This window comes from Anabrus simplex, chromosome 12, assembly GCF_040414725.1.
Source record: "Anabrus simplex isolate iqAnaSimp1 chromosome 12, ASM4041472v1, whole genome shotgun sequence".
In the NCBI taxonomy this organism is placed as follows: domain Eukaryota; kingdom Metazoa; phylum Arthropoda; class Insecta; order Orthoptera; family Tettigoniidae; genus Anabrus; species Anabrus simplex.
Window position 1 is genome coordinate 18,901,168 of NC_090276.1, and position 18,525 is coordinate 18,919,692.

At 39.0% G+C, this 18,525-nt stretch overlaps 1 protein-coding gene across 2 annotated transcripts in view; it reads left to right on the forward strand.

Annotated features, from left to right (window-relative positions):
- Positions 1–319: 319 nt before the first annotated feature.
- LOC136884272 (L-lactate dehydrogenase) overlaps positions 320–18,525 on the forward strand; it is a 53,704-nt gene continuing 35,498 nt past the window's right edge. Inside the window, exons 1-2 of one of the 2 annotated variants that reach the window (XM_067156339.2) lie at positions 320–356; positions 11,535–11,673. In XM_067156339.2, coding sequence (XP_067012440.1) covers positions 11,542–11,673 — 132 coding nt within the window. In that variant the 5' untranslated portion in view covers positions 320–356; positions 11,535–11,541. Of the gene's footprint in view, positions 357–435; positions 514–11,534; positions 11,674–18,525 lie in introns of those variants that run through there. The other variant, XM_067156340.2, reaches the window with a different exon arrangement.

The window sequence follows — 18,525 nt, forward strand, 5'->3', positions numbered from 1 at the left end:
CTAAGTTTCCCAATTTTACCCTCGATCTGCAGAAATTCGAAACCTCTGCTCTACCATCTTCGGTATGTACTTTGATCAGACGACAATCTACTTACATTACATTGCATTTCCGATAGGCTTATAATGATCTTCGCCCAGAAATATACGTTGAATGATGATATTTCAACAATTATCTCATATTTACGTGTGATGGTGCTTTGTAACCATTTATAGGTTATTTCCATAAGATGTGTTTACTTTTAGTAATCATACTCTGATTTGATTATTTATGTAGCCGCAGGTCACCTTCAGGTTCTCTTGAAGAGGCCAGAAGAGGCGAGGCGGCGTGATTGGAAAGGTGTATAGCCTGTGTACAGGTGTGTAAGTTGTAACTTGTCGCGTAGAGGTAAAAACTTATCAGCTGAATCGTCAGTACGATGTAGTGTAATGTATTGTGCTCCCTCCCTACTTAGCTACTATAACGCAAGAATGTTTCGAAAATGTGATTAATTTTATGTGTTAAATTACCGATAAGTAAGTGCTGTCAAACGGTCTTTGACATTATTTAACCGACGTATAGAGAGAGTAATTGGGGGTTGTTGAGATGATTTGTTTTGATTATCATATTACGATACTGTTTGTTGGGTGCTATGGATTAACATACTTGGTTACGATCCTTTGAGAAGGCCGATCACATATAATTTGACTTTGAAAGCAGGGGAAAGAGCCGAAAGTAAAGTGGAGCTCAATTTGAAAATTCCAACTTGATTGATTGGAATCTGATTAAACATTTTTCATAAGAAAGTCGATCGGTTCGTCGTGATGCCCCGGGCCAGTTTAACGTATATAAAGACGAATTACTTTTTTTTCGTACAGTTTTGTTTCATTCCTTTAATATCTGTCAGGTTGGAATGGAACATCTGTTAGTTAATAATATGATTCAGTTGCGACCCCATGTTCACAGAAGCGTTTTTGCTTCTTCTGTCATGTACATTCCACCGTTACAGCTTGTGCCATCACATCTGATACGCCCTGTTTAAGCTGGTTTATTTTTTTCTCCTCAAAGATCAGGATATTGAGGCATGGTGAGGGCTGAGAAGCTGTAAAGGTTCCCTGCCGTAGCTGCTCATTAGGGGAGTTGCTAAAAGTCGCTCTGTTTCGTGATGGTGGAGGTTGGGTTCATACAATCTCTTGATGAAATCATACTAAGAATTATTCCATCTTTGACCTCAAGGAAGAAGGCTTGTGCTTGAGTCTGGCTCCCGGTATTTGGAAACAAGCAACAGGTCAGTCTGACTCCCAGACTCTTGTATTAAGGCCTGCTGTAAAGTAGGTGAAACATCAGCGCTGAGAGAGCTGTTTGACATGGGGCCACTTTTAGTAGCCAGTGCGCACCACCACAGCCACAGCACTGGAGTCATGCATGACAGCCACACTCGTGAGGTTTGCCCCAGTCAAAACAAATATGTCGACGAGTGGGATTGTGAGGAGTTATTACATTGTATGTTACCAAGAAAATAATGTAAGACTAAATTAGTCTTGATAAAAAGTAACAAGGTCATCAGACTTTTAAGGAGGAAGATAAAAACTAACTTGCATAATGAAAGACTTGCTGAGGAATAATATGGATGGACAGATTATGTTCAATGAAATTCAAAATGCAGTACCATGGTTGTTCATGTTATGTTAATCTAATTATTAAGATTGAAAAACTATACCTAAACATACTGAACTACAGTTACATAATTTATATAGGCCAGTAGAGAAAAGTGATCACTGTTACGTGAAAAGAATCAAATATTTATTAAATAAATAGTACTTTTACAGTTCCTTCCTGTATCCAGGTAGGTATTGGAGTCCTTGGATTAATAATTTCATATAACTGTGTAATGTTTCTGGAATGATAGTAGGCTTTAGCAAGCCACAGTAACCTTATAGTATAACAAAATTGAACATATTGAACAAAAACGGTACTGAAAGCACTAGTTTCTATAAAACAGATTATAAGAATTCATGTTCATTCTTTCCTGGTTGAAAATTCATAAAAAGGACTGTACCAAGTGAGTTTGTTTTGTGGTACAGGTCGTGTAGCATTTGGGAGACGATGGATTCTAATTCCACCATTGACAGCCCTGGAGATATTTTTCTGTGGTTTTTCCCGATTTAAGCGGGAGACTCCTGATTGTTGGTCCTTCCTCCCTCTCTCCTGATCGCAGAGACTTATCTCCTGATTTTGAGACCAGATTTAGTCTTCCTGTAATTTTTGAGAATCCTAGGTTTTTCCTCGTTTTTCGAGTAGCTGGGGAGAACTTATGTTCAGTAGGCACTGACAAGGCAGGTGCAATCATTTGGTGGTATTCTTAAATATGACAGAATCTCTAACATAATGCTTTTTTATTTTTGTCATTTCCAGATAGCAGTGCCGACTGTGAGACAATTTTAGCATATTTACATAGACAGAAACACAATTTAGGTCAATACTTTCAAAAAAAAAAAAATTCTCTAAAAAATGTTTAATCTTAAAATCCATTCAGCAGGGCCAGTGCTTTGAGCATAATTTTAGTTCAAACCTTTATGAAGAGGCCTAAGGCAGTTATAATTAAGAGTCATGTGTTCTAAAGCTCTGACACATGCACTGTTTCAGTATTTATAAAAAATAAGCAAATAAATACATAACTAAATAAGAGAAATTATGAAATTGAGTAGTATAAATGTGTTAAATATTCTACAATGATGTGTCGTAACATGTCACGGTATGCGGAAAAAAATCTTATTTTTTACTTTTTAAAGTTGGCATGTCTGTTTTTCCATATTCACATCAAGTAAATATCAGGAGTAAAGCGTAATGAAGCTGCTCCTGTCCTAATTGTAGTTCTTTTTCATCCCTTTATTGCTGAAGGTCTACAGCAAAATGGATTAATGAAATTCCACTCTATCTGCCTGCATAACGTATTACAAAGGAAACACTAGTCTCCTGTGACACATTGAATTACAAACTCAGGGTGTCCACCCATATGGAAAACCTGGGAAACAGGGAAATGTCAGGGAATTCGATAATTAACGGGAAAACCTGGAAATGTCAGGGAATTCAGGAAAAAAGTCTGGAAATTCATTCTTCTGCCAGATAAAATTGACATACCATATTTATCCGTGTAATACAAACACATTTTTCAGTTTTTATAACATTAATCTAGGGCATGTCTGTTATGCCAGGAATAAATTTTAATGAAAAGTTAAAGTGTGACCTTGAATGTGAAGTAATCAATAATATCAGTAGCTATATGATTGATCGATCGAATTTTGTGTTTTGATCTGCTTACTATTGAATATTCTGTGTTGTTGGGGAATGGTGAGCTTGATGAATTAGACCTATATTGCGTTCTCAGTTTTTTCCAGTAATGTTTCCAGACTCTGAAACAGCTTCGAAAGTTCAACTGCTCAGAACAAAAGTTGCATATACAATCACTCATGGTTTGGCTCTCTATTTCCATAAACAAGTTCTTGAGATGGGTAGTAAGTGCACACATTTCACCGTTGGGTTTGACGAGTCACTGAATAAAGTTTCTCAGATAGGCCAAATGGATCTTGTAGTTCATTGTTTCAATCCTGATACTAATGAAGTATGCACTTCTTATTTTGATTCCATGTTTCTTGGTCACTCTACCTCCTCAGATTTGTTAAATGGTTTTTTGCAAGCACAGCAAGGACTCTATCTAAAAAAATTACAAATTTCAGTGGATGGTCCAAATGTTAATAAAAAGTTCCTTCAGGATTTTGGTAATTTATTAGATGATCTAGATGTTCCTATTTTGTTGAACATTGGATCTTGTGGCTTGCATAGTGTGCACAATTCATATAAAATGGCAGTAAAAGAAACCCAGTGGAATATTGCAGAATTTCTTCGTGCCCTTCACTTCTTGTTTTGCAACGCTCCTGCAAGCCGTGCTGATTATGTACATTATTCAGGTTCAAACATATTTCCTTCGAAATATTGTGCTATAAGATGGCTTGAAAATTTTTAAGTCATTGAAAATGCTGTAGATATCCTACCTAATGTCGAAAAATATGTGGAAGGAACAGAGACAAGAAAATCCCAAGCTGTAACAGCTTCAAAATAGTATCAACTTAAAGATAAGGTTCTTAAGGCCAAGTTGTCATTTTTTTATCACTTGTTGGAGATTTGGAACCATTCCTAAAAGTTTCAGACAGATCTCCCATTTGCATCACTCCTTTATGAATCTTTCATTGATGATAAATATCATGACAAGGTTTGTTAAGTCTGAGTCACTGCAGTCTTCAGAAGATCTCCTAAAACGTATTTAGACAGTAAAGAAAATCTTCTGCCTGCATCTAAAATTGACATAGGTTACGCTGCTAAAGCAGCACTTCGTGGCAATCCTGGATTAAATGATAGAGATATATTAGTGTTTTGCACAGATTGTCCAAAAGGAATGGTAGCTTTGTGCAAATAGTTACTATAAAGGTCACCGCTGGCATATCGTCGTCATCATCTGCAGTTTCCAACTGTTGACCGCATCTGCTCACCGCTAGCATATAAACTGACTAAATTAATTTCTTGTTTCGATCCAAGTGTAGCTAAGTAGCCTCTAAGCAGCAGACTGCTAAGGATAGCTTTAAATGCTTTTGTTGAAAACAAATGGATCTCGGGTAATGAAGCCATTCATGTACAAAGGGAGTTCACTTCTGTTTGTGAGAATGATACTTTGAAAGAAGTGAATTCTTTGTATTCTAAAGGCGAGAGGTTAGATCACTTTTGGCTTCGCACTGTTCTTCCAATAGTAAATTTGAAAACAGAAAAGTTGGCTTCATTTCTCAAAATGATACTAACATTGTTTCATGGAAATGCTTCACTTGAATGTGGTTTTCCTGTTAATAAAGAAATTATAGTAGAGAACATGCTACAAGTATCCCTTGTAGCACAAAGAATAATATATGATTCTATCCCTGGTGGAATTGAAAAGGTCTCCATTAATAACATGCTCCATGCTGCACGGAGTGCTCATGCTTTGTACGTTCAAAATCTAAAGGAGAAACGTGAAATATTGGAAGTAGAAGATTCTTTGCAAAAAATAAGAGAAAGGCCGCTTTGTTGCTGAAAGAATTAAAAGAAAAGAAGTGGAGGGTGATGGCAGAAGCTCGAGTAGTTGGTGGCTACAAAGAAGTTTCTTCGCTGAAGCAGTAATGGTAATACATGTAAAAAAAACTTAAAGAGAATTTAATCAGACTAAATTAAACTTCCAAGTTTTAATATGCACATTAATTGCTCATTTATTTTTTTGGATGTTAACTTTTAAAAATGTATTTTAATATTACTGACACTTCCTTTATAATTGTTTTTTGTCATGTGTCAGGGAAAAAACTGGTTTTTATGCCTGGAAAACAGGGAAATGTCAGGGAATTTTAAAATCTGGATTTGGTGGACACCCTGAAACTAAACTTACTCCTTTGTATACAGGGTGAATCACCTAAAACTTGCACCTCAGATTTTTCTGAAACAGAAGGTGCTAGTATTATTTTCTTTTTTTACAATTATTGTTTTACGTCGCTCCGACGCAGGTAGGTCTTATGGTGACGATGAGATAGGAAAGGTCTACGAGTGGGGAGGAAGTGGCTGTGGCTTTAATTAATGTACAGCGTACAGCCGCAGCATTTGCCTGGTGTGAAAATGATAAACCATGGAAAACCATCTTCAGGGCTGCCAACAGTGAGGTTCGAATCCACTATCTCCCAGATGCAAGCTCGCAGCTGCGCATCCCTAACCGTGCGGCCAACTCACCCGGTGTTATTATTATTATAATAGATAATTGCAGCCAATGTCCATTAAATAATGAACAATAATTGCACACTATTTGCAGAAGACACTATTTTCTCAGCATTTTGTTGGCGAGTCTATTCTTTGTTTACTGACCATCACGTGGTACCTGTTCCACTGTTTCTTGCGCAAATCACAGATGCATTCAGGGCACAGTTAGTGATATTGCTTGTTTGAACATACTTTGAAGTGTAATCCGTGGGCTATGAAGCATGTTACAAGGTGTCTTAAGGCCGTAATTAGCTTGTTTCAACTCTGCTGTCAGTGTGGTATTTGTAAATAGGATTTGCTCCACATCTCCTTTCTCCATCGTCACCTCTCATTCAGTACCTTTATCAAGTTATCTGTAGATGGTAGAAAGTACTTTATCTTGAGATCTTCAGTAAGGAATATTTCACTTGCTTGTCAGTTCATACACCAATCGTGAGAGAATGAATTTACATGAGGCAAAAGTAGCTTTCACTGAGCTCGATAGCTGCAGTCGCTTAAGTGCAGCCAGTATCCAGTATTCGGGAGATAGTGGGTTCGAATCCCACTGTCGGCAGCCCTGAAGATGGCTTTCCGTGGTTTCCCATTTTCACACCAGGCAAATGCTGGGGCTGTACCTTAAGGCCACGGCCGCTTCCTTCCCACTCCCAGCCCTTTCCTATCCCATCGTCGCCAGAAGACCTATCTGTGTCGGTGCAACATAAAGCAAAAAAAAAGTAGCTTTCAGAAAGCAAGCCTTTGCTTTCTGTATGGTGGGGATGTCGTTCAGTGTTGGCTAAGGCAAGTTGATTCCAATACCGTATGTCAAGGCTGGTAATATTTTGACATAGAACAAAGTCATAGATGTTTCAGTTAATAGTTGTTGTATATTCTTTGTCATACATCACCAGGCTATTTAAATGTGTTAACGATTTCCAGTGGCTGGTCCTTGAAGGTAGTCAAATCTTGGGCAGGTACTCTTCCCACTTTCCTGAAGATCATCTGAACTGTTTTTCTCTCGTTTATTGGGATGTTGTTGTCATCTGCTCATTTTGATACAGTGTGTAGTGCGTTCTACAGGGCACCTCTGTTTGTCGATGCAAGATCCATGTCATCTGCTTACATTTAAAGCATCACATGTCCCTTTTCTCTTACTGCTTTGATGATTTCCGATGTTACAGTATTAAACAGCAGGGGACTCATGGGGTCTTCTTGTAATATTCTGTTGGTTTAGATAATCTCTGTTAATGAAGCAAGGGAGTTGTTTATTATTACTCTCTTATATTCTAAGATATTCTTTAGTAGTTTTACCACAGCATGATTTTTCCCAAGCGATGTTCGAGCGCATCTGCACATGTGCTGTGTTTCCCTTGGATACAACAAATTGAACAAGAAACTGGTGTCTGCATATTTTTCGGTGAGCACTTCCTTGATAATATTTCCAGGATGGGGGGTCGCCACATTTCAAAGCAAATGTATGCAACAAACTGAATGCTCAGTTTCCAAATGGTTGGGGAATGGTAGAGTTCGCCCTATTCCTTGGTCGTCTAGAAGGCACGACCTCACTCCAATGGACTCCCTTCTTCTGGGGATGCATTAAGCACATTGTTTATGGTGAGAATAAACATGACTTAGTGCATCTCAGGAAAAGGATCACTGATGCCATCGCAACTGCCACTCCAGACATACTCCAGCATATGAAGCCAGAAATTGATAAGAAATAAATTGATAAGAGGATCCACCTTTTCAATACAATATATCAAGTAAATAACATTACATCAGTCCTGGGACTAGTTTCAGCCACTTAGTGGCCATCTTCAGCCAAATAAAAATTAAACAGATCATGTGATAACTAAAACATATGTATACCAGACAAAGACAATGTTGCAGGAATAATTATAACATTAAAATACATATAATAACAAAATTATGGTTGTGATCTTCTTGTCACAGTATGATGTCTTTAAGCTGACCGAATACCTCAGGCAAAGGAGTAAATCTGGAAATGATAGCCAGAATTAGGAGTGAATAATCATACAGAAAAGAAATTAAAAAGAAAAATTATGAATACTGTATGGGAGTAACTGAGTCCCACGCCCATTTGACAGGCGAGGGACTCCTTGGAAACAACTTGGCGAACGAAATGGAATTCGATGGGGAGCTATCAGTATTAATGGGGCTTATGGAAGAAAGAAAGTAGAACTGGCCGAGTCAGCAAAGAGGATGCATCTGGATATGCTAGGAGTAAGTGATATTCGGTTAAGGGGAGATAATGAGGAAGAGATAGGAGATTATAAAGTGTTCTTGACGGGTGTTAGAAAGGGAAGGGCAGAGTATGGGGTAGGGCTGTTTATCAAGAATACCATTGCACGCAACATAGTTTCTGTTAGGCACGTAAATGAGCGAATGATGTGGGTAGATTTGTCAGTTGGAGAAATTAGGACGAGAAGTGTCTCAGTGTATTCCCCATGTGAGGGGTGCAGATGAGGATGAAGTTAAGTTTTATGAAGCATTGAGTGACATCGTGGTCAGGGTCAACAGGAAGGATAGAATAGTGCTAATGGGTGATTTCAATGTGAGAGTTGGAAATAGGACTGAAGGATACGAAAGGGTGATTGGTAAATGTAGGGAAGATATGGAAGCTAATGCGAATGGGAAGCGTTTGCTGGACTTCTGTGCTAGTATGGGTTTAGTAGTTATGAATACATTCTTCAAGCATAAGGCTATTCACCACTACAAATGGGAGGCTAGGGGTACCAGATCCATAATAGACTGTATCTTAACAGACTTCAAATTCAGGAAATCTGTTAGGAATGTACGAGTTTTTCGGGGATTTTTTGATGATACAGACCACTATCTGATCTGTAGTGAACTAAGTATCTCTAGGCCTAGGGTAGAGAAAGTGAAATCTGTCTGCAAACAAGTAAGGGTATAAAATCTCCAGGACGAGGAAATTAGACAGAAGTACATAGATATGATTAATGAGAAGTTTCGAACAGTAGACAGTAAGCAGGTTCAGGTTATAGAAAGAGAATGGGTGGCATACAGGGATGCTGTAGTAGGAACAGCAAGGGAATGCCTAGGAACAGCTGTGTGTAAAAATGGGAAAAGGTGAACATCTTGGTGGAATGATGAAGTGAGAGCAGCTTGTAAACGTAAAAAGAAAAACTTATCAGAAATGGCTCCAAACAAGGGCCGAGGCACACAGGGATTTGTACGTAGATGAAAGAAACGGAGCGAAACAAATAGTTGTTGAATCCAAAAAGAAGTTATGGGAGGATTTTGGTAATAACCTGGAAAGGCTAGCTCAAGCAGCAAGAAAACCTTTCTGGACAGTAATAAAGAATTTTAGGAAGGGAGCAAAAAAGGAAATATTTAGTAATTCAGGTGAACATTAAAAATTAAATAATTGAAGTTCAACCAATTCAATACATAAAAGAAAGAAATGTAGTAATTACATTCTTATTTAAATGGGACCGGTTTCGACCTTAGTCCAGGTCATCGTCAGCCGTAAAAACAAGTAGGCGAAATCACACAATGTTTATGAATATTGGAGAAATGGGTTAGTTTCACACTCTGTCAGGCACAAAGTCACAACACTACCAAATAATATATGAAGGTTATAAATAAACTTGAAGTTGCAGGCGACTATTTTGTAGAAGCAAACCGCCAGTTCCCGGTGATCAGCGCGGCACATTCAAGGTCATGCGCTGCGGTCTCGAACGCCAAAGTAGAGTGGAGAATGTCTTGAAGGTCCAATATTTGTCTCGGTTGCGGGAAGTTAAGTACGTATATAAAAAATATTTTGAACATCTCAACGTAAAAGGAAATTTTTGTTTATGCATGTGAAAATTGGTCATCATCAGTGTCCCACTCCAGTTGCCCAGGTGTGGTTATGAAAATTAATATATATGTCTAAATTTAGACTCTTAATGGAGGATTTTTGAATCCCCTTTTTTCTCCCCCTCAGTATTGTCCTTTTTAAATATCTATTTACATCTGTTCTCCCTATCTTCATCTAAACATAGCTCACCTTCATTTCCAAACAGCTCATACTCTTTGTCACTGTTTCACATGATTTCAGATTGTAGAATTTCATGTGAAACGCTGTATCCATAATCACGTATACATTTCGCTTACTGAAGCAGTTCTTTTGCAGTCTCTAGAATTTTTCTTGATTTGTTGGGTTTTTTCGACAGCTACTTTCTGCCTTCACCTGTAGCATACATTAAACTCTGTTACATTAAATTCTCGCCCCAGAGTACAGTTACTGTATTTCTGCGCTAATTGTATCACTGGAATTATAAAACTTGAAATGTTTCTACATAATTCACCTAGAAGCAGCGAGGCTGGGAAGCAAACTATGCTGTTGTAATACACTGGATTTGATCTTGTACCTTAGGTTTCATACTGGTGTACTACCCCCCTGTGCCTGGAGGGCACAGACAGAGAATACATCCACGGTATCCTCTGCCTGTCGTAAGAGGCAACTAAAAGGGGCGACCAAGGGATGATGGACTTAAAACCATGAGACTACTTGTGATTAGTACCACCAAGTGAGGAACACCATGGGTCAAGATTACTTGCGATTAGTACTACCAAGTGAGGAACACCATGGATCTATGTTACCTAGGAGCAGTACCATTATGTGAGGAACACCACTGGTCTGGGAGTTGCCTGTGCATCCCACCAAGGCAGGTGAGCGGACGTTCGGCTGCATAAACTACTAGTGCCTGGTTGGAAAAGGTGCCGAGCGCTGCGCTTGAATGTGTTGGTTCCACTGTGTTCAAAATGGGTCTGAGTTACCTGTGAGTAGTAACACTAGATGAGGAACATCATGGGTCTACGTTGCCTGTGATTGGTACCACTATGTCGAGGAACACCATGGGCCTGTATTGCTTGTGATTAGTTCCCCTATGTGAGGAACAACACAGATGTAGCTGGCACCCTTCATTAGTCGCACTATGTGAGGAACACCCTGGGTCTGTGTTACCTGCGAGTGGTGCCATTATATGTAACATACTGTGGGTCTACATTACCTGTGATTAGTACCACTGTGAGAGGAACACCATGGTTCTACTTCACCAGTGATTAAGTAGTACTCTTATGACTGGTCAGAGACCTGGATTTTCGACCCCTTCGGACAACAAGCATCCATCATCTCAGAAAATAAGGCATTGTGAATTGGATCCACTGATTGTTCTGGATTCACGGTCAGTTTTTCATCATTCGTTTTAGATTCTAGTTAGTGGATACATTTTGAAATTTTTATTATCGTTTCATTTCGATTCACCTCGTACCATTAGGGGCCAATGACCTAGCTGTTAGACCCCTTTGAACAACAATCATCTTCATCATCATCATCACACCAGTGTTCTAGAATTACAGCCATTTTATCAGTGTCACATTGCATCTAGCTAATTAGACCAGGTAATACACTAGGATCCAGAATTACCCACCTGCTTTTCACCAAACAAGGGGAGAGAGGTGCTGCGACTAAGATAACAGGACGAGGATTACAGGAGATAGTTTAACGTTGAGCTGAGAGCAGGTATATATGCTACTGCGTGAACAGTGTATTTATGCTAACAAAACTGAGAGAGATGTAAATGAGGATTATTTTTCTCCCTCAATTCCCTGTTATAAATAAGGATGCATGCTGTATTCATTGGCAAAATTTTTAATTTGTTCCTTATGTTCCACATTGATTTGCAGCGGTGTTGTTCCGCACTCATCGTTGATATGATTGTTTCAGAAACAGCATGGCCTCGCATACAGTAAAGGATATGCTTTTGGACCCAGTGGCAAAGCCAGATCCCACATCTGGAAATAAGATAACAGTTGTAGGAGTTGGGCAGGTGGGCATGGCATGTGCCTTCAGCATTCTTACACAGGTGAGTTGTCATTCTCAAAATTAATGAGAAGTATGAAGGTTGGAAGAGAATACTGGTCGGTGGATACTGTTCAAAATATGCAATTCACTATTGTACTAGGTGAATCAAATATAAACTGGAATTATATTTTACAATTTTATTTAATCCACCAATAAATACACAAGCACCTAATTTTTCAGTGGTCCAAACAAGTGGTAGTCGCAAGGTGACAAGTCTGGACTGTAAGAAGGATGTTCCAGAGGTGTTCAATTCATTTCGTCCAGTTTTTCCCGTATTACAACAGCATTGTTGTGCAGAAGAACATCTCGGATCAGTTGCCAGTTTGTTGCGATATGCAGCTTCTGTCTCGACCAAAAGACTGCAGTAATAGGTTGCATTCACTGTTCTTCATTCATGCAAAAAATCCACAAGCAAAATGCCTGAATAGTCCCAAAAAACAGTTGCAAGCAACTCTCCAGCAGAAAGGCGTGTCTTGGCCTTGACTGGGCCTGTTACACCTCGTTCCCGCCACTCCTTGCTTGCTTGTTTTGACTCCGGGGTGTAATGATGAACCCAGGTTTCATCGCAAGTCACAATGCGATGCAAAAAATCATATCCTTCCTCTTCGTAGCGATACATATGCCTCCAACAAACATCCTGGCGTAATTTGTTTTGTTCCTGGATGAGGAGACGAGGAACCCACAAGGCAGAAAATTTCCAAAGGTCGAGTTCATCATTGATGATGGCTTGAACAGTTCCAAACCTTATTCCTATGAGTGAAGCAATTTCAGAAATGTTTATGCGCCAATCTTCAATAAGGTCATGTACAGGATGAATGTTGTCTGTAGTGATGCTTGTCCGTGGTCATATTTGGTGGGGCTCATTTTCTACTTCTTCCCTTCCTGCCAAAAATTTTGTGCCATTCATACACCTGGGTCTTTGAAAGAATTGCGTCACCAAAATTGTGCACAGAGCCTTCTCAAAATTTCCCAAACTTTGGTGCCTTCTTTCGCCAGAAACTTTATGTTGATACACTGCGCAAGGGACAGAAGAAAGAAGGGAAAGTGGGAGGAAGCAGAATGGAATTGGGAATGAAGGGAGAGATGATGCTGACAGCGGCGGTGATTATAATTATGCTGTGGATCGGGCGAATTGAATTGAACCCCACTGGGTGAGTTGGCAGTGCAGCTAGAGGCGCGCGGCTGTGAGCTTGCATCCAGGAGATAGCGGGTTCGAATCCCACTGTCGGCAGCCCTGAAGATGGTTTTCCGTGGTTTCCCATTTTCACACCAGGCAAATGCTGGGGTTGTACCTTAAGGCCACGGCCGCTTCCTTCCAACTCCTAGGTCTTTCCTATCCCATCGTCGCCATAAGACCTATCTGTGTCGGTGCAACGTAAAGCTACTAGCAGGAAAAAAAAAAAAGAAGAAAAAATGAACCCCGGGCCGATCTCCAGTGGAAGCATGAGTTGGGAAGATGTGGAAGTAATCAGAAGGGTAGTTAAAGAGGTGGCAGAAGAAGTGTGCCCATTTGAACAACTGAAAAACATGATACAAGAGCAAACAAAGGAGTTCGAGAAAATGAAGAAATGGTTCCAGGAAAAGGCAGATGGCACAACATCTAAAGTGAGAAACAATGCCGAAGAAGCTGCATCATTAAGGAAGAAAATAAGTTTAGAAGTGTAAGTGTTGAAGCTCAAAGCAGAAGTAGAAGCCAGTAGTCAAAGTCGTAGGAAGAAATGCCTGTTTATGTATGGTGTGCCGGAGGAGAAGAGGGAGGACAAAGTGCTTACAATTCATAAAGTGGTGGAGCTGATCCAGGGGAAAATGAAAATAAATTTTAGCAAAGTGGATATAGACGATGTGGAGAGAATAGTTAAAGTAAAAGGAAATAGGCCTATTAAAGTGAAACTGTTGTCCACTTTGATGGCTAAAATAGTGATTAGAAATGCGGGTAACTTAGAGTGAAAAAATATGGATTAAGAGAAACATGGGAAGTGAAGGGATCCAGAATGCTAAAATTCTTAAGAAACACGTGATAAGGGCTAAACACCAAGGTTTGAGAGCCGTTATCAGGGGCCAGCAATTAGTGTCAAATGGCAGGTGGAGAAGAATTTGGACTGTATCCAAACTACTGGACAAGATGAAACGGGAAGAAGATATGAAGATGAGTGTGTGAGAAAGGTGGGATGAGGGGAAACCCTCCTGGTGAGGCGAGGCATGAGGAAAGGGAAGTATCAGAGCCCGATGAGGTCGTAGTAAATGTTCCGGAGGATGAAAGGGAAGTAACAGGGTCCAATGAGGTCGGAGAAAATGCTTTAGCGGTGTCAAGTGTTGAGAGAAGAAAGGGGGGAGATTGTAGTCATGGAGTGGACAGAAACTTGGATAGAGAGAGATGGATGAATATGTCGCCGAGGACAGCAATGATGAATGCCGTCTCTGAAGCATTTAAAGAGGCGTTTGCGGAGATGTTTTCGAAGAAGCAATGAAGCAAGTTGTATGAAATCTTAAATTTTCCACTATGTAAATATTTACCCAGTTCAAGGAACTTAGCACAAGTCGTGACGGTTCCAAAATACTGCATGTTAATGCTTACAGTACATCTTTGCATGAGTAACTGAACTGTAGGTTTCTGTATTCATCCCATTAAAATGCAAAGAGCAAATACACATGTATTTTATGCAAGTTCTTTAGTAAAAAATCTAGGTTAGTACTGGCATACATATTGTTTTCAACTGCAGTGTACTGTACTATGATGTCGTGTAACTACTGCCTGAAAATGAATTCCCTACTTACATTTTCACAAATTCCACTCGTAGGGCACACTACACTTGTTCCTAAAAAGGTATTAATAACTGCAATAAGTTATTCTGTTCATGTATCCAGTTCCACTCAACATGCTGTTCAACCTCTTCGCTAACATTGCTTTTGTTATCCCTTTCACTATTGGATAAATCATATGATAATACATGCAGAGGATCACAAGGAACTTCCCCGCTGATTATCACTACTGAAATCAGAACTTAAACAAGTAGCAAACTTAGAATTTCGTTATTACTGAGCTTTTCCTGCTCATATAAGTATTTCTTTGAAGCCGTCTTCACAATAACAAAACATCGATTGACCAATCAATGATTACATCAATTCACCACGGAAATCAAATAATAGAGAGAGGAAAGAATGCCAGAAAACAATCAATTGAAGTATCTAGATTAGAGTCTCAACCACAAATGCTTTCACGTATAGCTAATAGCACTCGGACGTGTTATACGAGACATGCCGCGCGGCGTACCAGCCTGCGTACATATAATTAGGCTGGCTGATAGAGCGCGTACCAGTCCGCTTACGGGTGCATATGGGTTAACTATGCACGTCTGACGTCCTGTGATGTGGAGCAATCTTTTTCACAGTATAAGGCATTCTTTAGAGATGCATTTGTGATGAACATTTTGGAGATGACATTTGTTGTTCATTGCAATTCTGAGACTTTTTCAGAGAAGTTGTTTTTGCAATATTTAAACAGAACATTACCTTTTTTTGGTAAAAACCATACTATAATCTCTGGCACATCAAAAGTTAATATATCATACTGCACTTTTCCATATACAGACATCCATTTGCATTAAGGAGCATGTTTGGTAGAACTATATTTTAATACAAAACTTGATGCTTACCTCTTCAATGCGAGTGATTGTGTACGGTAATATTTAAAGCAGAATATTTTTAACTTTTCATTAAATAATTTTAGGTTTTTATTACTTAAAAAATATTTTTCACATTTTTAGGACATAAAAATCCTCTCCCTAGTTATCTGTAAACATTGAACTGACTAAGATTACTACAGTTTGTCGAACTTTTCTGTTACCTTTTTCTTTATATCTTTATTTTAATTTCCTGTGAATAATCTCCCTCGCTCCGTATTTCTTTAGTATGCCTCTTCACTGTTTACATACATACATACATACATACATATATACATACATACATAAATAATTCATGACGACTAAATACTTACGAAAATTATTTTAATACCTCATATTAGTATTCCTCCATCTAGTGAAACAGATTGCCGTAAATATTAACTGTGGTGTTGCATCAGAGTACCAAACTTTGAAACTTATTTTCTTGTTCATTAAATTGTAACGACTTTAAATGTTCACCAAATGCTCCATTTTCAAGTTAGAGAAAATGATGGACATTTCAAGGAAATATGATTGGTATGTTATGTACTCCCAATTAAGGATGTACAGCTGCATCATGTACGAAAATTTTCCAATGAGCAGAACATAGCGCTTTGTAACCTGAACATCGATAAAGAAAGTTTGCCTCTAAAATCAATGGAAGAAAGCTGCGAAACGAGAGATCAATCTTTTCGGTAATGGTGTCAATAGCCTTATAAAGGGAGAGGAGTGGTTTTGTACGCTGATCACCTGAAAGCCAACTCTTGGATGTCTTGCATGTCACCTTTATCTTCATCTGAATATACGAATGCTATAAAAATGTCCTGCAACCTGACTGCAGTAAGATCGGTCCTTGGCAGAACTTTCAGCTCAACCCTCTGTCGCCAAAACGGTTTCAGTGAGCCCGAAACGCTTGGACATGTGCTGGGGCTCTGCAGGAGCACTGAATTACCTTGTAACACTAGTCACCATCGAGTAAGGACATCAGTTGCTCAAGGCCTGAGGCAGCATTTGAGGTGAGGTTCATGAAGTAGTTCACTGTGTCTCTACCGACGACACAATGAGAGGAGTGGACATCATAGCCATCAATAAGAAAGAGAATAAAGTGATGGTGTTAGATCCTACCATTCGATTCGAGAGAGACCTGCAACAGGCTGAGGATTTTAATCTGGAAAAACAAGCAATTTATACACCATGCGTGCCATATCTATCAGCCAAATATAATATTCCTCTAGGTCAGTGGGTTGTCAGAGGCCTGTTTGGATCCCGATGTACCCTGCCAAAGAACACAGCCATTACCCTCCAAAATTTGAAAAAGTCCTTTTTATGACAGAGAAAATCTTATTACAGATCATAAGAGATTCTCTGCAAATTATTCAGTTGTATTTATACCTGAAACCGTAATCTCCTTATGATGAATTTTCCAGCAAAAATTATGTATAATGTTATTATTATAATTATATACTGTAAGTTAAGTATTCCGGACCTCTATGGTTACCCTCACTAGAGGACAGATGATTTATTTCTAATAAATCTTACTACTACTAAAATAAACAATGTTCTGAATTAACAAATTTTCTACTGGCTACTCAGTGGGCGATTTAAATGCCCCGACCAGTCATTTTAAAGCCCTCCCTCACTGCGGGCAGTATTTTATTTCTCTCTGGCGGGTTCAATCCTGGCTCAGTCTGAGGATATTTGAAGATGCTCAAATATGCCACGTCTTATGTCGGGAAATTTATCAGCACGTGAAAGGACTCTTGTGGAATAAAATTCTGGCCCCTTGGCATCTCCAAAAAACTGTAAATTTTGTAAGTAGGACATAAAACCATTAACATTATTATTTTAAAGGATGTGTTACCAGACTAATAACTTGCTCTGCTAACAGATTTATCTGGTCACAAACATAGTCAAAATTCATCATTGAAGAATAAATTCAAATGAAAGACATGTTTTTTATTTTTATGTTCTGCACTGGCTGTGAATGATGGCAGAGACAGATAAGAGGAGGGATAGGCAATAATTTTCATTTGAGGCCTGTACCGACGGATATGACTTTACTAGCTGTTATCCGCGGCTTCACTCATGTGAATTTCGTAATTTCATAAAAGTAATCATTCCTCGGTACCACACTAGGACATTATTAGAAAATCCCTAAAGTATAAAAACTCACAGAAAAATTGAGTTTCATTTACCACAGAACTTCTTTGTAAGCCGTGTATGTGGTATTGCCTTTTGGGGCCTATCACTTATTTTAATCCCCTTAAGTAGATTTTCCGAAAACAAAAAATACATCTTTCGTTATTTTTAAAGGAGATTAAAAATACAAATTTTCACGTCTTTAAACTGTTAAGTTTTTGAAGTATAGATATATTCATTTTAAAAATTCTCCCCCTTAGCGACGGAATATTATAAAAATCCTTCCTTAGTGAGTACAGTACCTACACTAATATAAACGTATACCCTAAATTTCATTTCTTTATGTGCAGTAGTTTTGGCTTGGCGATGAAGAATCGGTCAGGACGTGTTATTTTATATATATTGACAAAAATAGAAGTTTAAGTCCACCTAATCAATACATTGGATTTGAGACAGTTAAAATTAACTCATTCAAAGTTTTCCGTCTTAGTACATATGGAGTTCAATATGTAATGCAACACCTTTTTTTCTAAAAATAGGTTGGTTCTATTGGGAAATCAAATACACCAAGTTATTTTCCAATGCTTTTGCTACAATACCGTATTTTTCAACATAATCTCCGTTCAATGCCACGGCCTTATGCCACCGTGATGTGAGGACGCCTGCATGGTACTACTAGACCAGTTATGTCGGAGCCAACGTTGTGCTGCATCGATACCTTTCCCATCATCCACGCAGTGCTTCCTGCGGAGTGCATCCTTCATTGGGCCAAATATATGGAAGTCAGAAGGCGCGAGATCCGAGCTGTAGGGTGGTTGAGGAAGAACAGTCCACTTAAGTTTTGAGAGCTCCTGTCGGTGATGTGATGATGAAACACACCTCGCCCAGTGACTCACACCGTGCTTATGTCCACTGCCTGGTCTCCGTAGCCATTCTGCAAGCACCTATGAATATCTGTGATCCACTGGTTTTCCGCTAAAAGAAACTCTGTAACTGTTCTCTGTTTGGTATGCACCTCCGTTACAGATGCCATTTTGAAAGCTGGTTATAGTGCT